Raw genomic sequence first — 25,319 nt, 5'->3', positions numbered from 1 at the left:
ACATGTCCTTTTTTCCCCAGGGAGCCTCCTTCCCTAAGCACTGTGCCAGTTCAGTCCCTGGTGTAGCACAGCATCCTGAGCCCTTCGTGACCCTGAATTGAAATTTCCTGTTTGTCTGTGTCTCCAACTCTGAGCAGGCCATACCTTGTTCATCTCTGTCTGTAGAACAGTCCTCAGCATATAGCACATGTTAGGTAAACATATGAATGGTTGCATGTATCGGACAGTGTGCTAGTTCCTTAGAATATAAAGATTGTTAAAAGAAGAATCAGGTTCTCCTCCTCAAGATCTCATGGCCTTGTGGGGGCCTACACAGGCGAGTAAGGAAATAGCAAAATTGTGGTTAAAAAAAACAGCCTGTTTTTGGTGATGTTCTGGGAGGCCATCCATAGGAGTTGGGGTGTTAATGGCCACTTGATGTTAAATTAATAGCCGTCAGGGGCGGGCACAGCATGTACGGAGGCATTGAGATATGACACAGAATGACTCATTCTGAAAATTCCAAGTAGCTCCAAATGGCTGGAACATATTTCTAGGTAATGAATCTAGAAAACCAAGTGGGGCCCTGATAAGAAAGCTTTGAATGTCATTGCTCAGTAGTATAGACTTTAGACTGAATATTCAAGGGACACCATTGAAGGGATCTGATTGAGGGGTGTTTTCAAAAGATTGCCCAGGAGTAGCGGGGAAGAGTCCACAGGGTCCCAGACTGTTACGTTTATCACTCACCTCCATGCTGTCTCCAGCTCCCCATCATCCTCTGCCTGAGCCTGTTGCAATGTCCGCGTTCAGTAAATACTGACACCTTTTAAATGGGGTATGTGTTCTGTGTTTAGTTGCTCAGTCGTGTCTGACTCTTTGCGACCCCATGGATTGTAGCCCACCAGGTTCTTCTGTTCGTGGAGATTCTCCAGCCAAGAATACTGGAGTGCATTGCCATGCCCTCCTCTAGGGGATCTTCCCAACCCAGGGATCGAGCCCAGGTCTTCCGCATTGCTGGTGGATTCTTTACCAGCTGAGCCACAAGGGAAGCCCAAGAATACTGTCAGAGCCACTAAACAAATAAGAGATACAGGGAGGCTTATTAATAAGACATTGGCTTACGCAGTCCTGGAAGCTGAAGAGTCCCATCATCTTTGGTCCCAAAGACCCGAGATTCCAGAGAGTAGATCATGTTAGTTTCAGTCCAGGCCTGAAGGCAGGAGGACACCCAGGTTCCAGCTCAAAGGTGGGAGAAACAGCCAGGTCTCCCTTCATCCGCCTTTTATTCCAACCCAACTTTGGATTGGATGAGGCAGGCACACACTGGGGACAGCCCAGTCAAGATGACACTAAAATTAGCCGTCACGGGGAAGAGAGGATAGCGGTAGCACTGGTGTAGCAGGTGGGTTGGTGTTAGAGACCAAGAAGGCAAGTTATTGAACTCAGCTAACCACTCTGAATTCTAATCTAAAACACTCACTGTTTCTTTGGTGTGTGCTTGTTTCCTTCTAGGCTGTGGTCATATTATCCTGATCGTGTGGGTTATTCTATTCATATGTAAGCGTTTAATACTTGTTGAATAGCAATTAGAGTTTGCTTTTCTAAAAACTAAGAAAACTGGTTTTCCTGCATCCACCTTTTTCTCCCTCCGGTTTATTCTGAACACCCAGTCAGAGTGATCCTTTTAAAACCTACGTGAGATACTGTCATTCCTGTGCTCAGAACTCTCGGCGGCCCCTCATCACCTTCAGAGTCAGAGTGGGATGGCCCGGCCCCCTCCTACCCCTCTGACCTCTTCCCCACTGCCCGAAACTTGCTCACTGTATTCTGTGCTGGCCTCCTTGCTGTTCCTCAAAACAGGCCTGCTGCTCCCGCACGTGGAACACACCCCAGGGACTCAGGGCCGCCCCCTTCTCTGTGTTCAGCCTTTGCTCCATGATCACCAGCTCAGTAAGGCCTTCCCCATTGTTTTAAACCATTTTACACCACAAAACACTGTTTGTCGTGGACCAGATATTAACATCTCCCAGAAGAATGTTCTTTAAATACCAGTTTGGGAAACAGTATGTTTACGAAATGGATGTAAGTACACCAGATAACTTAAAAATATCTCTGAAAAATGGAACTGTTTTATACTTTGAAGTAACTCAACTTTTCTTCAAGAATTTTTTTCAATACGAATACAGTACTTTTTTTAATATAAGAAAACACAGCAAATGTATTAAAAAGTTTGGGGGGGAACTCCAGCTATAAAACTTGACAGTTATTAGAGGAACCACTATTGTGGTGACATTCATGTCACAATTACTCACTATTACAGAATTTTGTATTAGGCATTTATTTTAAAATGTGGAAGGAGATATTTTGACCAAATCTTTACTAATACAGACAGTCTCCTTAACTATGAATGATAAGTTTTAGTAGGCTAACAAATAGAGTTGAGTCAAAATAGAATGAAAATAGTAGTTTTAATCAAAGAGCTGAATACAACCCTTATCATAATTTATTATTAACCCCAAACATATGAAAAACAGAACAAAGAGGTTAGTTGCTATTGATGGTTGAGGCGGGGGGGGGGGGGGTGTGTGTGTGTGTGTGTGTGTGTGTGTGTGTGTATGTATGCTGTGTGTTTAAACTTTCTAACACCTTCTTCATTTTCTTCATTTTTAATACATCAAATTAAAAGCAATTTTAACATATCACTTAATTTTTTTTTAATATTGAACAATTTTTAACATGTCTTCTCATATCATGTGATTGCTCCCCCAATAACATAAGCTCCAGGAAAAAGTGTTTTGTCTCATGTGTTACCTGCTTCCTCCCAACACCTTAACCCATCCCTGGCATCAAACTAAGCACTCAGGACATGTGTGTTGAATTAAGAGATGAGAAGAGCCTTTTGATATTGCACTTTTAGGTAAATGGACTTCTGAGTCCACCCTCTGTAAGCTTGGAAGAAGGAGAAAGATTGGTTTGCCTTTTAAATAAGGTCACTACTTGAGAAATCCACCACTGAATCCACTTCAGAGAGGAGTGAGGTGTTCCTTAGCAACCCAGAAGCATCGTGTATCTTAGACATTGTCATCTAAGATGTGAGAGGCCTGGGACTGGCTTTGAACCCCGATCAGTATGGTTCTGAGCCTGAGACTGGCTGGTGGGTACTAAAGAGAAGAATATCATGAAAAGTATTCTTGATACTCTCTTTTCTCCTTTGCTGAGAAAGTATATAGTATCCACTTTAGGAAACATAGACCATGGATGAACAGAAAAAGAATTATGATGATGAGGAATTCATTTAGCATTAAATTCCCCTTTTCAAGTTACATGTTGTATATCTTTAAGTGCAGGAAAAAGCTCAGTACACTTGATAGGGGGAAAGAATGGTAAAAGGAAAACAATTCTTTTTTTTTTTTTTCCCCCTCCAAGGTGTTTCTTGGGACTCCCTTCCAGACGAGCTGCTCTTAGGAATCTTTTCCTGTCTGTGCCTCCCCGAACTCTTGAAAGTCTCCAGTGTTTGTAAGAGATGGTATCATCTAGCGTAAGTATTTTTCACCCCATTTAGTGTATGTGGAGGAGGGAGGAAAAAAGAAGGGTTTTTATTCGTTTGGGTCTGCTGACACTGAAAACCAAGAAGACTATAGCAGCACAAAGCACACTAGGTATTTTCTTATTCATTATAATAATTAGCGTCTTATTTCACAGATAAGGGAGGAATCTACTGGAGGTGTGTGTGTGTGCCCAGTTGTGTCTGACTCTTTGCGACCTCATGGACTGTAGCCCACCAGGCTCCTCTGTCCATGGAATTTTCCAGGCAGGAATAAAGGAGTAGGTTGCTATTTCCTCCTCCAGAGGGTCTTCCCAGCCCAGGGATCGAATGTGCATCTCCTGCATTGGCAGGCGGATTCTTTACCATTAGCACCACCTGGGAAGACACCATCATCCTGTTTTATATATGAGGGAACTGGGACTCAGAACCTCACTCAGGTCCCATAAAGCCTAAGTAGGAGAGGCTGGTTTCCCACTTGGGTCCCACACAGAGCCCCGAGATCTCTTCCCACCACTCATACCCAGCCCACTGAGTGTATGAGAACCAGCTGTGCCTTTATGTATCCCTGTCAGTCCTGGTACACTGCCTGGCCCAGCATCCAATAAACATGAGCTCTGCTGAATACAGGGAAAAGAAGTTTTCCAAATGGGGTAAGTCACTTCCAGTGGGTCACATGACGGCCGTTGTGAGCATGAACTACAAAGATTTCTCAAGTGGTGCCCAGCTAATTGTTCAGGTTTTGTTGGGTTTGGGGCCACACTTCTGAGGTGCGAACAGTGAGCTGCACGTGGGACATCTTGGTGAGCTGGGAAGGCAGTAACGGGCTTTTCCATCTTCACCTTTTCTCCTGCTCATCAGCCTCTGGCCAGCCTTTGTCTGTGCTTAAGGCCATCTATCTCTGTTCTCCCTCCACGCGTCTAGGACTCTCACTGTGAGAACGCAGGAGCCCCTGCCCTTCCATTCACAGGTGTGCTGGGAATAAGACACTCCAGGTATTTACAAGACTGCACTACAGTCATCCCTTGGTACCCACTGGGTATTGGTTCCGGGACCCCCTGTGGATACCAAAATCCGCGGATTCTCGAGTCCCTTGTATAAAATGGGGTAGGACAGTCTGGCTCAGGATCTGCAGATCTGTGGATGTGGAACCCGTGGATAGGGAGTGCTTGCTCAGTCTTGTCTAACTCTTGGCAACCGCATGGACTGTAGCCCACCAGGCTCCTCTGTCGATGGGATTCTCCAGGCAAGAATACTGGAGTGGGTTGCCATTTCTTCCTCCAAGGGATCTTCCCCACCCAGGGATCGAACCCGCGTCTTCTACATTGGCAGACGGATTCCTTATCATCTGTGCCACCTGGGAAGCCTTGTGCATAGGGAGGGCTGACTATATTTGCTTAGAAGAGCCACAGAGAGCTCGGCATACCTGGAATGCCAGAGCAGGTACATGGTGGTTGACTCACTTATCCCTGCTCAAGAAACCCCATTTTGATTTTCTTTTTCCACCAGCTGTGCTCTCTATGCAGTTCTGTTCATCTTCATCTCAACTGTCATAAAAGTTATAACTGACATTCATTAAGCACTTGTTATATGCCAGGCACGGCAGGTCCTGTCTTCTTAAGAATAGAGGTTGACAATTTGTTTATGCAGGATTATTTCAAAGCTCCAGCCAGTGGTCTGCTTATCTCAAGTAGGATTAAAAAGTAAAATTCTTGTTAACATTTAAAATGTTCCCTCACGGGCTTGATCTTATGTTTTCTTTTGTGTTAAATTGGATTAATCTATGGGTATTCAAACTTCGTTATGTTGTTTACTATATTTGTTACTGCTTTTTTGCTTTCAAAACACAAGTCTAAACGTTTTTACCTCTTTTCTTCACATTAGTTCATAGGTATTCCTGTATTTCTGTGCATTTATTTTAAGCTTTTGTAAAGTGGAGCTGAACTATGACTTTTCCTAATAGATATTTGCTAACCGTATCTCATAATAAAGTCATACAAACTTTCCTTCTTTTAGGGACATGTTTTTTAGGGTAATTGTGGTAGCGTGCCCGTGCTTCACAAAAATGGCAAGTGAGGTCATTGTGAACCTACTTACTTGTTCAGTAATCAGTTGAGTGATTTGAGCAGTCTTAAGTTATTGAATTGAATTGAATGCTGAAATTTTATTCTCCTGTTCCAGATCATTGCAGGGCTCATGGTAGCATTGAGCTAGCTATGAAATCGATGTAAAGAGGAAGATGAAAGCTTATCCATAATGGGACCAAGAAATATTCAGTAGTCCCTTAAAAATATAGGTAATTGTATAGTCAGAAACAAACATGCCTTTAGAATTTGCTTCAGGGCAATTGAGTGGCCGTGCCCTGTTGTTGGTAGCAGCGTCGAGGGCCTCCAGAACCTGGTGCCCTGACTCACCAAACAGAGCACCTCTTTTCCAGGTTTGACGAGTCTCTCTGGCAGACTGTAGACCTCGCAGGCAGAAATCTCTACCCAGATGTGGTTGGTCGGCTTTTGTCCCGAGGGGTGGTTGCCTTCCGCTGTCCACGATCATTTATGGACCAACCGTTAGTTGAACATTTCAGGTAAGAAAGAAAAGTCCCTGGAAAACCCTGGGGAAGAAAACAGATCGAAATGTCTTTTTGTCTCTCTCCAGCTATATGCCCTAGGACAGGTCATCTGTGCAGCATGGGACGTTAGTTGTGATTGTTGCCATGTGGCCTTTGTGTTGAAACACGGCACAGGTTTCAGTGACATCATTCCCGTTTTAGCCTAGGCCTGCACTTGGGCTCTTCCCAGAGTCTAAGGGTGTCCTGAGTATCCTGTGAGGCAGGAGCCAAGCAGAGCCCTCGCTCGCAGATGCCATGCAGCCAAGCTATTCCCCCAATGCCCGTTTCTTTTTATTTATTTATTTTTTATGTATTTTTATTTGGAGGATAATTGCTTTACAATATTTTGATGGTTTTTGCCAAATAAGAACATGAATCAGTAATAAGTATACATATGTCCCCTCCCTCTTGAGCCTCCCATACTCTCCCTTCCATCCCACCCCTCTAGGTTGTCACAGGGCACTGGGTTGAGCTCCCTGTATTATACAGCAACTTCTCACTGGCTATCTGTTTTACATATGGTAATATATATATGTTTCAACACTACTGTCTCAACTCGTCCCACACTCTCTGTCCTCCACCATATCCACAAATCTGTTCTCTGTGTCTGCATCGGTGTTCCTGCCCTGCAAATAGATTCAGCAGTGCCATTTTTCTAGATTCCGCACATATGTGTTAATATATGATGTTTGTTTGCTCTTTCTGACTTACTTCACTCTGTATGACAGGCTGTAGGTTTATCCACCTCACTAGAACTGATTTGTTCCTTTTTAGGACCACTGTGTGTGTATATTTACACACCACAACTTCTTTATCCATTCATCTGCTGATGGACATCTAGACTGTTTCCACGTTCAGGCTATTGTAAATAGTGCTGCAGTGAACATGGGGATACATGTTTCTTTTTGAATTATGGTTTTCTCAGCAATGGGATTGCTGGGCTTTATGGTAGTTTTATTCCTGGTTCTTAAGGAATCTCCTTAACCATTCTCCACAGTGGCTTTATCAACTTAACATTCCCACCAACAGTGCAAGAGAGGATTCCCTTTTTTCCACATCCTCTCCAGCATTTATTGTTTGTAGATTTTTTTGATGATGACCATTCTGAACGGTGTGAGATGATACCTCATTGTAGTTTTGATTGACATGTCTCTACCCCCACTGCCTATTTCTGATAAGGAAAAAAACGTGAGGGGTCTTTGCAGATTTTGTCGCCCTGGGTTTCTGATCTATCACAGACATTTACATCCTGAAAAAGATGTTCTGTTTGGGTGTTTTTTAGGCTTGCTGAAAATGTATTTCCTACTGAGAGTTTTGCAGTGTGGTTTAGTGTCCTCTCATGCTAGAGTGCAGTGAATAGATGCTGAGCAGAAAAATAAGCTAAAGACAGCAGAGCTGGGATACAACACGCGTCCCGACTCGAGGCCTCTTCACCTTCCCACCGTGGTCATATGACAACACTCCTCTCCCCTGGGTGTTTTGTGTTTCTCCGGCGGCTCTTCCTTCTCAGTCTCCTTCGAGTGCACGCTTTGCTCAGTTGCTCGAGGGTCTGTCCCTGGCTGCCTTCTCTCCCGACCCACACTCTGTCTTCAGACAAGCTATGTCTGGTACACCCACATCTATGCCAAGACTTTCCCGTCCTCATCTCTAGCCCAGCCCTCTCTTTCAAACAAACTCTTATTTCTGATTACCTAAAAACTACCACAGTACAAGTACTTTAGTATTAGCACGTCCAGCCCAAGAACCTTGGTATTAACCTCCCTTTACAACTTGCCTTTCCACAGTCTTCCCTGGTTTGGTCATCCACCCACTCACCCTTGCCAGGAGTCATTGTAGGTGTGACCTCCTTGTCACCCACATCCAACTCATTCCTCTGATGCTCACTAATTCATTTTCTAAGTTGGACTGTGCTGACACACCGTCTGGACTTGGCCAAAAAAAAAAAAAGCTTTTGAATTTTAAAACAAACGAAGGTGGCCAGTAGCAGCTTATTTTATGACTACAGCTATAGCTAATACTTGAAATGTGTGTTTAGGGTCTTGTTTGTGATGGACTGCCCACGGGGGGAGGAGAAGGGGTCAGATCTAATCTGGACATACTGGTGTGAGCCATCTTGTGGAGCCTGTTTTTATTCCCTCTGTGTTCAGCCCTTTTCGTCTACAGCACCTGGACCTGTCGAACTCTGTGATCGATGTGTCTACCCTGCAAGGCCTTCTGTCTCACTGCTCCAAGTTGCAGAATCTCAGCCTCGAAGGCCTCCGACTTTCAGATCCCGTTGTTGAGTGAGTGACACCTAGGAGCGTGTTTCAAGGGCACTCATTTTGTGTTTGTTACTTTTGTTTCTCGAGTAGATGTGGGGTGTCCTGTCCACATGCAGGTGGACTCAGGAAATACCCGATATGGTGTTCCAGCCTCTGCAGAACCCTCCAGGAGGTTTGGTTCCTCCTTCCAGGAGGTTTGGTTGCTCACCTAGACAACCAAAGTTTGTGTACTAACTCTCGATATGTTGCTGGGTCTCATGCTAGGTTCTAGACACGCAAGGAAGAATTGAGGCATGGTTGCTGCCTCATTCAAGGGAGAGACAGATAATTACAGTGCAGTGTGTTTGCTAGATGCGTTGGTGAATCTGTGGCAATACACAGAGACCTAATTACATTTCGGAAGGCAGCCATCTCTTCTCAAGAGGAAGTGACTCTGAAGCTGAGTATTGAAAGTATGTGGGTAGGAGTTCTCCAGGTGATATGGCGAAGGAAGCAGTCCGGGTGAAGCCGCCTTTGTGACTGTGGATTCTGAAGTGGTCAGGAAGTGATGGAGTGTGTGAGGGAGATGACAGGTGAGGGTCCGCAGGGACCACGTCTCGTGGGTGCCTGCCGTGCTGGAAGAACTCTGGACTTTGTTGTGGGCTGTAAAGAGGGAAGCGTGGTAAAGAGAGGAGCATGGTTCTGAGAATGGAACAAACATGTTTAGAAAATTAACCCGCTGGGCATCTCAGAAAATCAATTACACATTAAAGAAACTATTCAGTAGAGTAGTTAAGATACTGTTGTATACATTCAGGTAAGAAGTGATGAAACTTGATGGGGAAGAGGAAAGAATAATGATAATATCTGCTTAATATTTGTTGAGCACATACCATATGCCAGATACTAGGTTCTTTAAAGATATTCTGAGTAAATCCTCATAGCAACCCCGTGAAATACGTTCTCATTATTCCCCTTTTAACAGATGTGAAAACTAAGGAACAGAGAGGCTGAATAACTTGTCCAAGGTCACACAGTAGCTAGATAGCAAAACCAAGATTTGAACCTGGCCATATAAGTGTGATTCCAGAACTCTCACTCTTAAATCACTGTTTGGCTAACATGAGGCATTTGGGAATGGAGAGGAGAGGGCAATTTGAGAGACATTTAATTGAAAGAACCTGGTGGCTTTATAAGTAGACATTTACTTACAAACTAATTACAATTGTGGGTGAAATAGAAATATGTTTAGGTCATTGGTGGGTTTGTTTTTCAGTTTTTAAAAGTACATTGGTAAGTGTTTTGTGTAGTTACTCTCTGTGCTGGACACTGTGCTGAGGCCTTTATTACATTATATCATTTAATTTTAACAACACTACCAAGAAGATACTGATACTTGCCATTTCACAGATGAGTAAACTAAGGCAAAGCATCCTACTTGGTGTCATCTAGATGGTAAGATGTGGATTTAAACTCACTTCTGACTCAAAGGCCTGTGTGCTTGTAACTGCCTCCCTTAGCTTCATTCTTATTTATTAACTAAGAGGATCTGGTTAGTACTGTTACAACTTTGTTCTCTTTTTCCAGTAATCTTGCTCAGAACACAAATTTACTGCGACTAAACCTTTCTGGGTGTTCTGGATTCTCTGAATCTGCCCTGAAGACTTTGCTGAGCAGCTGTTCCAGGTAGGAGAGATTAGAGATTTGATTTTAGAACTGTGATTTCAAATATACAGTATCTTTCACATCAAGATAGAGTCAGGTAACATTTTTAAGCTTTCCTAACTCTTTGAGCTCTTGATTTGGAGAACTCAGTACCCTTTATCATCCAAACTTTCTGTCCAAACTCAGGAGCCAAATCAATGAAGTTTGCAAAGATTGCTTGTGTTGTGATCCTTTTTTTTTTCCTTTGGCTTATTAAAATAAGGAAAATGTGGTAATGTGTTTATCAACAGTATGTACAAAGAGTATCTATTTATACCTGACTATACTGTCAGGCTTTTTTCCCTGTAATGTCTGTAGACCTAACTTAACAGTTTTGACTATTTATTTATCAAAAGTTTGTTATTGCAAAATACACCATGAATCTGGGTGATTCCATTTAAAACATCTTTTATACTAGGTAGTAATTAATGTCTAATGTCAGAATATAAAGGTCACAGAGTTACAGAAATGAATAATGAGTGGGGACATGATTCACAGAATACCCAGTATTGTGTGTGTCTTTTTTAATATCCCTTGGTCTCTGTGCTAATAGCTTTGTACTTATTTCTCCTTAATGATCTTATAGAAAAGATTGTTTTTGTGTAAGAATGTTACCAATGAGATAAAATGGTAGCCCTACATTTTCTCAGCAATGCCAGGAATGGGATGTATAATGTAGTGGTTGGACTTTTCCTTTGAAGCCCTCATTTACTTAGTTAGCAGAGGCCTAGTAAGATAAAGTGAATTTTTGTGATGTCGGCATCTCTTTACTGGGAATTCCTGGTACAACGTATCAGTTTTTTAAAACATCTCAAGCTCATACTGTTAGTTGTTTTCCTACAACCCAAGTGGTTGAGAAAGAAAGCATAGAAGCTAGAATTTCTCCTAGTCCTGGAATGAGGTATGAGCAGGAGAGGAGAGCACTTCCCTTGTCTTCCAGAAGAGGGCAGCATTCACTAAGCCCTTGGCTCATATCCCCTGGCAACTTTCTGGAACAAACTGGACCAAGATGGAGAAAGCAGTTTCAGGTGAGCAAATGTAGCTGCTTAGAGAAGCTGAGGTTCTATGCAGAAAATGGTAAGGAATCAGTGGCCCTGTATTTTCTTGATTTGCAGCTTTAGGCAGGGTTTCATAGAAAATTCATTGTGGGTAATGGTTTCATGCTTTCCTTGTCATCCCTCTTATGTGCAGATTGGATGAACTGAACCTCTCTTGGTGCTATGATTTCACTGAAAAGCATGTACAGGTGGCTGTTGCACATGTGTCAGAGACTATCACCCAGCTGAATCTCAGTGGGTACCGAAAGAATCTGCAGAGATCAGGTAAGACCCTCTGGGCTGTTGGGCCCTTAACAACAGGCAGTCCCAACAATAACAGCAGGTTTGATTTCTCGAGCATCTCCTAGGCGTGATCCTCCATAAACAGTCTCATTTAATCCAGTGTGTGTGTGTGTTCCTATTCCTGTTTTTCAGATGAGCTAACAGCTAGCTGATCAGAAGGGTCAGTGAGGTAAATGCAGACAGCTAGTGGGTTAGTGGCAAGATTTGGATCCAGAATGCATGAGTGAAACCCTTTATACTTTAAAACAATTTATGTTTAAGCAGAAGAGCTTCTTTTATTTAACTAAATTATTTAGGTTAAAACCCAAACATAAAAATTGAGGGATGCCGTGTTTGATTAGTATTAAGCAGTGGTTCTCAACTGGGGACAGTTTTGCCTGCAAGAGGACATTTGGCAAGGTCTGGAAACATTTTTGATTGTCACAGCTGTGGGGTTACTGGCATCTAGTGGGTAGAAGCATCTGCCCACTAGATGCCATCTACACACTGGCCTCTAGTGGGTAGAAGCCAGGAATGCTGGTGAACAACTCACAGGACGGCAGAATAACACATAAAAAAGAATCTGGTCCTAAATGTCAATACTGCCAAGGTTGAAAAACCCTGTAAGAAACTCTCTGAGTTCATATTTATAACTTTTTTCAGTTCAGTCTAAGAGGACAGTGGGGTTTTTCAGATGAATACAGGCATTTAAAATCAAGGGTGATGTGTGACAGTTAAAGTCTTTAAAAGCCTGAACTTTCAGTTATGTGTGCTTTGTTTTATTTGTCTAATATTGACAGAATCTTGATTTGCAAAGGTAAGTACCAACGGCAAAGGTTTTCTTTATTATTGAAGTATAGTTGTTGTACAGTAATATATAAGTTACAGGTGTAGAAGAGTGATTTACAATTTTTAAAGGTTATATGCCACTTAGAGTTGTTATAAAATATTGGCTGTATTCCTCGTGTTGTACAATCCTTGTAGCTTATTTTATGCTTAATAGTTTGTATCTCTTAATCACCTTCCCCTTTATTGCCTTAATCCCTCTCCTGTTCCTTCTCCCCACTGGTACCCACTTGTTTGTCCTCTGTATCTGTGAATCTGCTTCCTTATTGTTATATCCATTAGTTTGCCTGCAATGCAGGATTCCTGGGTCGGGAAGATCCCCTAGAGAAGGGAATGGCGCCCCACTCCAGTATTCTTGCCTGGAGAATCCCATGAACAGAGGAGCCTGGAAGGCTACAGCCCATGGGGTCGCAAGAGTCGGACACGACTTAGCAACTAAACCAACACCATGCATTAGTGTGTTGTAGTTTTTAGAGTCCCTGTATAAGCGATATCATATAGTCGTTGTTTTTGTCTTTTTTTTAAATATTTATTTTTATTTACTTATTTGGCTGTGCCAGGTCTTAGTTGGCAAGCATGCAAGATCTTTAGTTGCAGTGTGCCAACTCTTACCTTGTGGCATGTGGGGTCTAGTTCCCTAACCAGGGATCAAACCCAGGCCACCTGCATTGGGAGCATGGAGTCATAGACAGTGGACCACCAGGGAAGTCCCCTGACTTATTTCACTTAGCATTTTAACAGCTTGCCCTCATGATCTCAGGCGGCCTACACAAAGCCTCCTCAAGCCAGTGCACACCTCAGCCCTAACCTCATGTCTAGATGGTGGTATGAGCCCCTCTGAGTATAAGTGTTTTTCTTACCATTTTTAACATACTCTAAAAGATTTGAGCCAAATATTTGCAGAATGTATCTTCTTAAAATCTAAGCAGTATTTGAAAATGACTCCTTCAGGACATGACCTGTCCTCTGTGAGTCACATATCCGAGGCTGTAGAAGATAGGAGCAGATTCTCCTAAGTGCTCAGGGGTTGGAATCCTCTGCAGTTGCTTGAACCCAGATAACAAAAGTGAAGGCTTTCTTTAGAGATCTGCGAAAGCATCATAGTGTTTTTCCTAACCACTCCCCTCCACACACAGTATTTCTAGTCTGCATTTTTTCCCCTTTAAACACAATTTTAAAGCTGTTTGGGAGGGAGGTTCAAGAGGAAGGGGACATGTGTATGCCTATGGCTGATTCATGTTGATGTAGGGCAGAAATCAATACAATACTGTAAATTAGTTATCCTCCAATTAAAAATAAAAATTCAAAAACATCTAGTTATAGTATTACAGTCATTCTCAAATGTGCCTAAAACATGTAAAAACACAAAAATCAATAATCCTACTAACATTTTGCTAGTCTTTTTTCCTATTAAAAAGTGGCTTTTTTAAAAAAAATGGGACGTAGTGTATGGAGTACTTTATACTATGGTTTTATTTCAAGTAACCCCATTTCAGTAGCTACAGCACACAGCATTTTCAGTGGCTATGTGATACTCCATCAGATATATTTGGAATAATTTATTGATTCATTCATAACTTACTCAGTTGATCTCCTTCTAACAAATGTTTAGAGTCTTTACAGTTTCTCCCTTTATAAGCAACTGTCTTATGGACAGAAGCAAACTGTTGAGTGCATTTCTACGTGGAGTTGCCAAGCCAAGGATTAGGCTTCATTATCAAGCTTTGGATAGTTCTTGCCAAGCCGCCTTCTAAGGACTTTAAATTCCCACCAGGGAGCATCCTCTTTGCATTGAATCCCACCCGTGGTTCTTCCCTCTTCATCCCCAAGGGAAGACAGGGCCTTGTGTACATTTCTGCCCATACCTGAACTTCCCACTTCTTTATTCAGAGTTTTTCTGTAATGAACCAAGGTTCTGGGTATAAGGTCGAGAAACTCAGCTGTAGGCAAACTACTGTAAATTGTTTCCACGTTTGGCTTAAAACTCTTTTCTGTGTTCCTCTGAAAAAGAACAAATCACCTTTCTACTAAGTTTTGGCAGGAATGATAGGTGGTAAAATCCCACTTGCCGGACACATTCAGGGCGAGGATAGGACGCAGAGTAGGAGTTGAAGTGTTAGTTTCCTTAAGTATACAATGGGAATTCAAGAATTTTTAAATGGATATCTTTAACAACAGTACACGCTATTTCGCTGTGTAGAAGACAATACAGATTTTGTGTTTTACCTCCAAAACCAGTGGCAGACCATCTGGATTCAAGTACCCACTCTTGTCACTCACTGGGTAGCTTTGAGCAATTTGCTTAACCGTGCTCTTCCTCCATTTCTCAATAAAATGGAGATAATAGTAGTACCTTACCTCTTAGCACTAGAGTAAGCAATAAATGATGTAATACGTGTACAAGGCATTTAATCATTCTCGGCACATAGTGAGAGCTCAGTAATTGTTGGCTCCTGGTGTTTGTATTCCTCACCCATCAGTACCTCTTTGTAGAACAGTGGATGCGCATGGAATGAGGTTTGGAGGACCTAGCTTTGGGTCTTAGATTTACTTGGACTTCTCTAGCAAAAAAGGTCTCTCTTCTAAAATGACAAGTTAGATAGTTTCTAAGATCCTTTCTAACTCAAGTGAAATGAAGGAGACGGTGAAGAGGAATCTTGGCAGTCACTAGTGGTTCCTAACTTTACCCACCAAAGAAAGACGGGACTTAAACAAGGGCTGGAGACAGACTAACCAGTTTCATCCCCCAAGGTTTAATTCTTTCCCAGGTGGTGGCAAAGGCAGACTGTATCTGATTGTGGATTTTGTGATTGGCTAGTGAGATGATGGGTCACTCAGAATTACGTTGTGCAGTTCTTCCTTTTTTAGTGACTTAGGAGACAAATGTCTGTTGAGCCCCTATAATGCCCAAAACCCAGTTCTAAACTTGGGACGTGTAGCCTTGAACAAAACAGAGAAAGTCATTCTTGTGAAGCTTCCATTCTGGTGGGGAATCCAGACAATCAACAAGGAACTAAATATGAAAGGAGGTGGGAACACAAGGAGGAAAAGTTTAAAGCAGGGTGCTTGGGTAGAGTGTAGCAGGAAGGGGGCGGTTTTCAGATGGAATGGCCAAAGAGAAGAGCTCCCTGAGGGAGTGAGATTTAAGCACAGACCTGAAGGAGTGATATGTAGATATGTAAGGAAAGAACATTCTAGAACCAAGGACCAGCAAGTGCCTTTGGAGGAAAGCCACGTATGCTACTTTATAATCAGAAAATGAATCAATAAATGTTATTTATTTTTTAAAAAAGACAAACTTTATTAATGTTTGAGATTTTGTTTTTCTTCTCAGTATGGAGGCCAGTGTGGGAGAGGGAGCGAGGAGCCCAGTGTTAGGAGATGAGATAGCCGGGGGCTTTCTCGGCCAAGGCAGAAGCTCTGTTTCCCTTGTTTTCCTGGGTAAGACGGGAAGCCACTGAAGTATTTTGAACAGGAATGAAATGATCTGACTCACCTTTGAAAAGTCCCCTTGCGGAGCTGTGCCGGGGAAAGGCCGCTGGAGACTTGGTGGTCACATTTGAGGAAGTAAGAAGTGATTGATTTCTGACGCATTTTGAAAGCTAACCCAACAGGACTGGGTAACAGATGGGGTGTGGGATGTGAGGAAACAGTTTGAGTAGGACTCCCAGGGTTTGGGCCCCAGCAGTCGATGAAGTTCGCACTTACTAAGACGGGGAAGACTTTGGGGAAGGCGCAGATTGAGGGGAGAAATCAAGCATTTGGTTTTAGGCATAAATGTGAGATGCTTATCACATAGCCCAGTGAGTGTGTTGAGGAGGCAGTTGAAAATGCAAGTCTAGGATTCAAACGAGGGAATGCAGCTGGAGATGTAGCTGTGAGAAGGAAAAGAAGAACCCTCAAACATAAATAAAATTTGCCTATTTTTTTAAAGTAAATAACACTCACTGATGCGTTTTCTGATTGCAAAGTATCACATGGAACTTTCTTCCAAATTCTGAAATGGTATTTGTGATCCCACCACCCTTGGTAACTGCACTTAACATTTGGATGTATTTTCTTCCAGCCTTCCAACCCCTAACCCCCTTCCTTTCTATGTGTAAATCTGTGTGTAAATATATATGTTTGTGTGTTTAAATTGAGATTATCATGCATTATATATATTTTGTTTTCAGTATATAGTGTATCCTGAGTTATTGTTTCATTTCGTAAAATGTTATTAAATAGGTTTTTAATGGCTGTTATTAGCATTGTGTTCCATAGAATGGATGAAGGTTGACCTATTAAACTAATGAGGGAAGAGGGCTCATCTTAGTGCATGTATGCATGCATGCGGAGTTGCTTCATTCATGTCTGACTCTTTGCCACCCTATGGACTGTAGGGTCCTTGGGATTCTCCAGGCAAGAATACTGGGGTGGGTTGCTTTGCCCTCCTCCAGGGGATCTTCCAACCCAGGGATGTACTTGTGTGTCTTGCCTCCTGCCTTCGTAGGCAGGTTCTTTACCACTATACCACCTGGGATCTCTGATTACTTTTCTAAAGTGGAATTACTAAGCCAAAGAGCAAAGTGTGTTGTGCCCTGAAAACTTGTTTTTAAAAGGAAGATCAGTTCACTCTCAAAAAGTGAGGTCTTCTGAAAGGCTGCATAAAATTAAATATGCACTTTTAGCATAGGGGCACCTGCTTTATGATATTTCATCAATTCTGGGTATTCTAATAGGATTTTTTTTCATGTGAAAGCACTAAACGTATATTTTATTCTGCATTTGTTGCTCCATTTTTATTACGTCTATATTTTATGCAGTATCTTTATATTTTTTTACCCATGTTCTATTTTTTTATACTCTTAGTATACTATTTTTTATACTGTTAATATAATAAGAGCATTAACTCTATAGGAAACATTTATTCCCAGTTTTCTGCTACCACTTTATTTCTGCTTGTATTGTTTTGTTTTAACATGGTAGAGTTTTTAAAGATTTAATAATGTAGTAAATTATCACTGTCTCCTTATTGTTTTTTTTTTAATCCTTAGAAACTCCTTACTGATCCCAAGATCCAATGAATAATTATTCATTTTTGCATTTGGAAGTTTTTAATAACGTGGAATTAATTTGGACATTTTATTTAAGTTGAAGTAAATTTTCTCTAGTTGTAGTAGCCATATTATTATTTAATAATCTATGATGGTCCTCCACTGGTTTGGAGTGCTACTTTTTGATATTTGTTTATATAATGTGCTATTTGATTTTGCTTTTTGCTATTGTGAACAGGACTTCCCCCCCTATTTCCATCCAGCTATTGCTGGCACATAGATAAGCTATGGAGTTTCTTATCCAGTCATTTTACACAAGTAGTTCTCTTACTATTTCTAGTAGTTTTTCAGATGATTTCTTGTGTTTCCTGGGTAGAAAGTCTTACATGGCAAGATGATAATTTTTTTTTCTAATAGTGAATGACTCTAATTGCACTACTCTGAATATCCAGCACATTGTGATATATATGGACAGCAAGTATCCTTGTGTGATTCCTCATTTGATAGTGACCATCTTCTTTTTTTTTTTTTCGCTAGATGTCTCTACCTTAGTTGGAAGATGTCCCAATCTTGTCCACCTAGACTTAAGGTATGTTTTTATTTATTTTAAAACAAAATAAATTTTAATGAAAAGTCATGACTTCTATTGAATGAGGAAAGAATCTTAATATGTTGAATTGAAGGAACTGAATGATAAGCTGTTCCTATCTTCATCTGGGATTGATGGATAGATTTTTTATTTTTTCTTCTGTTCTGTTATAGCGATAGTGTCATGCTGAAAAATGACTGCTTTCCAGAATTTTACCAACTCAACTACCTCCAACACCTATCACTCAGTCGGTGCTATGACATAATACCTGAAACTTTACTGTGAGTACTCTTGTTTCTTAAAATGAGCAGAGAGCAGGGGCCAAAAGAGATGTCACTTGGTGTTAAAATCCGTTATTATTAACAGCAGATGTTTAAAGCTTAAACATCAAATTAATGTATCACAAACTAGTTAGGAAGGACTAACAAAATAGAAAGACTAAGGCAAAGTGTTTTGCTTAAAACGTCTGATAAAGTTGAGTTGATTGAGGTAGTTTACTAAACATTAATTTGGCTGTGAACCGGTCTAAATATTAGAATACTGTTCTAGTACTTGCAGAGAACTTACAAAAGCAGGAGAAGACAGCCTTTAGTTCCAGGAAGCTCAGAGTATAAGGGGAGGAGGCAGACCGTGTGTATATGTGTTTCTGAAATTTTTCAGATCAACTAGTGAAGTCCAAAAACCTTCATCTGAGCTTAGAGGGAAAGTTCTGTAGTCTCCTAGTGGTGTCTGTCCCAGATGGCCAAGGAATGGGGAAAAATAAAAATATTTAAGTGGTAAATATTGTAAGAGTGATGTTCTCTTTGAGAAGGAAGGAGATTAAGATCCTGAAGAGTGAAGTAACTTACCCAAAGCTGAATAGTGAGTTACTGACTGAACTGGCTGTACATCCCAGGTCTCCTGGACACGGGCAGAATAGTCTATATCTAATCTGGTAGCTCTTTTAGGGATTGATTTTGTACTGTTCAGCAGCTTCCACAAAATCAAATGCTAACAAAAGAGGAATTGGATCCATCTTGCTTTTAAGAAGTACCATACCCAAGTCATCCTGGGAATATCATCTCTTTAGCTTTAAGAAGTTCTTCTATATTTCAAAGGGCTGCAGAGTTCTTCCTCATGTCAAATATAAGTGTATAGCAATTTTATTAAAAACCACAAGAAGTTAGTATCTTGGATTTGGCCTGGTGTCCTTCCTCATCCCCTAAATGAGGCTGCTGACCTTGTTAAAGCTCACTATCCACATGAAGGTAATCAAGCTGATTCCTACCAAAGAAAGGTGGTGAATTTGAGCACAGAATTTATGTAGTCCTCAAATTATTAGTCCTCAAATTAGTTTGGGTCTTATAAGTTAGTTTCAAGTATTAATGAATACAGAAAACAAACTTATGGGTGCCAGGGGTAAGGGATAGTTAGGGACTTTGGGAAGGTCATGTGCACACTACTATATTTAAAATGGATAACCAACAAAGACCTTTTGTATAGCACAGGGATCTCTGCTCAGTGTTATGTGCCAGGCTGGATGGCAGGAGTGTTTGGGGGAGAATGGCTACATGTATATGTGTGGCTAAGTCCCTTTGCTGTTCACCTGAAACTTATACCACAATATTGTTAATCAGCTATACCTCAATACAAAATAAAAAGTTTAAAGTTTGGAACAAAAAAGAATTAATGAATATAGCAGCAGCCAGGACATGGAAGTGACTTAAATGTCCATCAGCAGATGAATGGATAAAGATGTGATACATATATACAATGGGATATTACCCAGCCATAAAAAAGAATTTGAAATAGTGCCATTTGCAACAACATGGATGGACATAGAGATTATCATACTAAGTAAATCAGACAGAGAAAGACAAATATCATATCACATGTATGTAGAATCTAAAAAAGTAATACAACTCAACTTATCTACAGAATAGGAACAGACTCACCGACATTGAAAACAAGCTTATGGCCATCAAAGGGGAAAGGGTGGAGGGAGAGGGATAAATCAGGAGTTTGAGATTGACAGATATACACTACATATATAAAATAGATCAACAACAAGGACTTAACTATAGCATGGGGAACTGTATTCAGTTTCTTATAATAACCTGTAATGGAAAAGAATCTGAATGAAATATGTATGTGTGTGTGTGTGTATATATATATATATATGTACATATACATGTATATATAGCTGAATTAGTTTGCTGTATACCAAAAACTAACACAACATTAAAAATCAACTATGTTGCAATTTAAAGAAAAAGAATTAAAAAGAATGAATAGATCAGACACTTCAGCTATATAGAGTTAACTTGTAGAATTAGGGAATCCAGTAATGAACATCTTTAATAAAGCACTGTAGTTAATCCTTAGGGCTCAGGGTCTCAGCTGGTGTCTCATTTGGAAAAGCACTGCCTAGAAGGGATGCCAGTATTTAGTTGCAGGGCTCTCAGATGCTGGGGCCTAAATTCATATACATGCAACTCTTATTAAAATCTCCTGCCACTTGAATTTTCTAGCATGCAGAACTCCTAGGAGCCTAGAGTGTCTAACCCAAAAAGGTTTCTGTGTTAACAGTTGTTCCCCACCCTTGCCATTTGAGCTTTAGCTGCACTGTCTGTGCAGCTCCCTTGGGAGTACACTGATCTTTCTTCTCTGCTTGTTTTTCTCAAGAGAATCTATTTATGTGTCTTACTTTTCTTTCTCTCCAAAGAGTAAGAAGTTAAGCAGGAAATACCTATTCACTTGAGCAGAGGCTAAGGGGAGGCTGTGAGCCTTCATATTTTTATATTTATATCCAGTGGGATGATAATCCTTGCAGTCATCTGCAGGCAGTGTGACTTGATGGGTCAGAGCATGGGTCTAAAGTCACAGACCTAGGTGCGAACTCTGACTGCACTGTAACCAATTTGTCTAAATATTATCTTGAAATAAGGGAAGCAGAGGTATCAGTTTAATAACAAGTCAGACCATCAGAATAAGTGAGAACAGACAGAAGAAAGATGCTATCCTTGAACCTTAAGGTAAAAGCGTATGTTTCTTAAGACATAAAGTGAATGATACACTGGTTTACCTTGTGAATTCATTAAGATGAGTTGGTGGTACCCTATCCTTAAACATTTCTCCAGGTAAAATGTATATGAAATGCATAGTAAGAATTCTGGGATCTTCAACGATAGTTTCCAGAAAGCTGTTTATGCTAAAAAATTTTCATTTCTTATCTCAGAAGTGGGAACATAAAATTTGAGTGTCTTTCTTTTGTACTGATAATGCTTTGAAATACTTGGGAAACTAGATATTTTATCCTCAGGACACACCCTCCTTGTATTTATTCCCTTCCTTATTAATTGGTCTCATTTCTCTTGTATTTCTCACTAATGGAAAAAACTGAAGCTGGAGATAGTAATCTGAGATTAAGAGAAACTAAAGAAATAATAATACTTGCAAGAGAATTTTAAGTTGAGGAATTTAAGGTTTTATAAGGAGAATAAGATTGCTGGGAGAAATATCAACAATAGATAAGCAGATGATACCTCCGTAATGGCAGAAAGTGAAGAAGAACAGAAGAGACTCCAATGAGGGTGGAAGAGGAGAGTGTAAAAGAGGAGAGTGGCTTAAAACTCAACAACATTCAAAAGATCACGGCATCCAGTCCCATCACTTCATGGCAAATAGACGGGGAAACGATGAAAACAGTGACAGATTTTATTTTCTTGGGCCCCAAAATCACTGCAGATGGTGACTGCAGCCGTGAAAGTAAAAGACGCTTGCTCCTTAGAAGAAAAGCTATGACAAACCTAGACAGAGTATTAAAAAGCAGAGACATCACTTGTCCAACAAAGGTCCGTCTAGTCAAAGCTATGGTTTTTCCAGTAGTCATGTATGAATATGAGAGTTGGACCATAAAGAAAGCTGAGTGCTAAAGTATTGATGCTTTTGAACTGTGGTGCTGAAGAAGACTCTTGAAGAGTCCTTTGGACAGCAAGGAGATCAAACCAGTCCATCCTAAAGGAAATCGACCCTGAATATTGGAAGGACTTATGCCGAAGCTGAAACTCCAGTACTTTGGTCACCTGGTGCGAAGGGTCAACTCACTGGAAAAGACTCTGATGCTGGGAAGGATTGGGGGAGGAGGAGAAAGGGGTGACAGAGAACGAGATGGTTGGATGGTATCACCTGACTCAGTGGACATGAGTTTGAGCAGACTCTGGGAGACGGTGAAGGAAGGGAAGCCTGGCATGCTTCCAGGCTCATGGGGTCTCAAAGAGTGGAACATGGCTTAGCGACTGAACAGTGGACAACAAAGGAGTGAACCTGGTGACACAATTTATAGATACCTTTTGTTTACTAAAGCTAAATAGAGACACTCAAGACATCAGAGTCATTTTATACTGAAGTTAGAGGTAATAGCTCTCAGACTATTCATTTCTATTTACTCTCCTTTCGTTTGCTTTTCAGTCTCCTCCATTGAAGTTTTCAAAGAGATACTTGGGGACGATCTCTGCTGTGTTGTAGGTGATACACATACAAGAGGCTTGTTTTGGGGGGTGTGGGGGGTCTCTTTAAAATCTTAAAGACTTCCTGGTTTTATTGGCTTGGGAATGATCATTCATCCACCATCTCATCCTACTCCACTCACTCCTTTCTCACGTGTAACCCCTGAGTGTCTTCCACGTCTCTAGTATAATTTCCTTCCTCACCAAGGCTCTTACAAAGTGCTGTTGCAAGAACATTTCCTCTTCTGTTGTCTGCCATCCCTCTCCACTCCCACCTCTGCTGCTGCTAAGTCGCTTCAGTCGTGTCCGACTGTGCGACCCCATAGACGGCAGCCCACCAGGCTCCCCCAACCCTGGGATTCTCCAGGCAAGAACACTGGAGTGGGTTGCCATTTCCTTCTCCAATGCATGAAAGTGAGAAACGAAAGTGAGGTCGCTCAGTCGTGTCTGACTCTTCGCGACCCCATGGACTGCAGCCTACCAGGCTCCTCCATCCATGGGATTTTCCAGGCAAGAGTACTGGAGTGGGGTGCCATTGCCTTCTCCGCACTCCCCCCTCTAGTTTCTTTTAAATACTCTCCACTGCGGAATGTCTTACAACTAGGCTACTCTAGAGATCCCAGAATCTGGATTCTCATGGATATTACCAAGTTCTCATATGCTGCTGCTGCTAATTGCTGCTAAGTCGCTTCAGTCGTGTCCGACTCTGTGCGACCCCATAGACGGCAGCCCACCAGGCTCCCCCCCGTGCCTGGGATTCTCCAGGCAAGAACACTGGAATGGGTTGCCATTGCCTTCTCCAATGCATGAAAGTGAAAAGTGAAAGTGAAGTCACTCAGTCGTGTCCAACTAGTAGCGACCCCATGGACTGCAGCCTACCAGGCTCCTCCATCCATGGGATTTTCCAGGCAAGAGTACTGGAGTGGGGTGCCATTGCTCAGATTTTATATAAGAGAAATTTAAGATTGGGCCAGATTGCTATCATCTTCAGTGATGGTAAGTATAAACATCTGTGTATGCTGACTTCTCCTTATACTCTTGTTTCCATTTCAGAGATTAGCTTACTTTATGAACAATAGCAATTTGTTCTTGCTGATTTTCTTTTACATCCAGATCTGACTGCCCCCTTAGGAACACCAAGCATGTTTATTTCATTTGGTTAGTACTTTCATTATCTAAATTACCCTTCCTCTTGTATTCAACCAGTATATGTTAATATCTGTGGTGTTTAAAACTCTCCTAAATGTAAAATAAATACACTTTGATGGTGAGTGGGAAAAGTGGGAGCAGGATTAGCATGGAAAGTCTTAAGGCCAAAAGATGGTTTGAGTTCTGTAAACATGAGGGAGGCATCAACGATTTCAAACGGGGGAAGGACTTAATCTGAGCTAGGCTTTATGAGGATGTCCTTGGTCATTGGTATATACACTAAGCTGAAAGGAGGAAAGATTAGAGGCAAGCTGACAATTACTATAAGGAAGGTTTAAGTAATTATTGGCAGTATGAAAATATAAAGGATGCTTCTTATTCTAGGGAATTGATTTTCTCATTGATCTGCCATGGGATTTTGTTGAAACTCCAAAATAAACATTCCCTTTCCTGAGACTTTGGACTGTATGTCCCAACCTGGAGTAAATATAGATCAGAGAGATGAATTTCTAACCCTGTAGACCTAGGTTAAGAAAAAAGAATCATTACCAAAGCATATTTGCTTTGGGAAAACAGGCTTTTTTGTGGACCAGAATTTCACTGTTGACATAGTTAGGTTTCACTTAATGTGAAATACCTAGGAAAATGACTGGCTTCCATGTGACAGAAAGAAAAAAAGGTAATATGTGGAGAAGTAAAATGTTTATTGTGTCTATCTGCACCTGACACACGACCTTAAAATAGTATCGTGAAGTCACCATTAGGCTTCATCATATGTAATGGACTTGTTGACTATTAACCATTACTTGGAAGTTACTGGCTCTGCTCACATCTCCTTTCAAGAGGGCAAGCCTCGTTCAAATAAAGATCAAGTCATATCCTTAAGTTGCAGGTAACCTTTCGTGACTCCAGCTTATGCCACAGTAAAACATTTACTTTTCCCATCACTAGCTTGCTGGCTTCCACTCCCAACACAGTGACATTTTTTCAGTATAAACCAAGAGTTGGTGGGGAGGGGGGTGGAATATAAACCAGGAATAGAGAAAGAAAGAAGATATGTTTGGATTTTAAATAAACCTAGGAGTTTTTTGGTTATTAGAAATTCAATGAAATGCACTTGTGTGTTTCCTAAGGCCATATTGCCCAAGCTGTGGCCTGTGCTTTGTGGTTCGATTCACCTTTGCTATTCCCTCAAATCATTGATTGCAAATTATATCTTCAGTTTGTATTGTATAAAATACAGTGTGTAAAAATTGGATCATGTAACTCTAGTGGCACAGTTACCATAGATACTGCTACTCTGAAAGTCTCTCTCTTCCTTTCCAGTGAACTTGGAGAAATTCCCACATTGAAAACACTACAGGTCTTTGGAATCGTACCAGACGGTACCCTCCAACTGTTAAAGGAAGCCCTCCCTCATCTGCAGATTAATTGCTCCCATTTCACCACCATCGCCAGGCCGACCATTGGCAACAAGAAGAACCAAGAGATATGGGGCATCAAATGCCGGCTGTCACTGGAGAAGCCCAGTTGTCTATGAAGCCTCTATTGCAAGGTGGTGTCTCCTCTTTTCTTTGAACAGGGAAAGTAAGCAGGAAGCCCAGTTGTGGAGAGCCCAGCTATTTTTATTCTTGGTTTTCTGTTGCCTTCCTTCTACAAGTATATTCGAGAACCATTGAAGACAGAAAACTACGAAGTGTTGCTTTTCAGAAATGACTATGAAAGCTTTTATCACTGCTATACCTTTAAGAGCCTCAGCTCTACGCTTTTTGAAATTTTAGGGAGAGTGAGCCTATAATTTCAAGATACCTTAAATAG

General features: G+C 41.2%; 1 protein-coding gene across 1 annotated transcript in view; it reads left to right on the top strand.

Moving 5' to 3' along the window:
- SKP2 (S-phase kinase associated protein 2) overlaps positions 1–25,041 on the top strand; it is a 34,658-nt gene extending 9,617 nt beyond the window's left edge. The window contains exons 3-11 of the mRNA XM_052659132.1: positions 3,409–3,520; positions 5,964–6,107; positions 8,279–8,413; positions 9,959–10,057; positions 11,267–11,397; positions 17,814–17,865; positions 18,039–18,146; positions 23,466–23,510; positions 24,828–25,041. Of these exons, the coding sequence (XP_052515092.1) occupies positions 3,409–3,520; positions 5,964–6,107; positions 8,279–8,413; positions 9,959–10,057; positions 11,267–11,397; positions 17,814–17,865; positions 18,039–18,146; positions 23,466–23,510; positions 24,828–25,041 (1,040 nt within the window). The remainder of the gene's footprint in view (positions 1–3,408; positions 3,521–5,963; positions 6,108–8,278; positions 8,414–9,958; positions 10,058–11,266; positions 11,398–17,813; positions 17,866–18,038; positions 18,147–23,465; positions 23,511–24,827) is intronic.
- Positions 25,042–25,319: the final 278 nt, after the last annotated feature.

This window comes from Budorcas taxicolor, chromosome 20, assembly GCF_023091745.1.
Source record: "Budorcas taxicolor isolate Tak-1 chromosome 20, Takin1.1, whole genome shotgun sequence".
In the NCBI taxonomy this organism is placed as follows: Eukaryota; Metazoa; Chordata; class Mammalia; order Artiodactyla; family Bovidae; genus Budorcas; species Budorcas taxicolor.
This window is presented reverse-complemented; position numbering and strand designations above follow the sequence as displayed.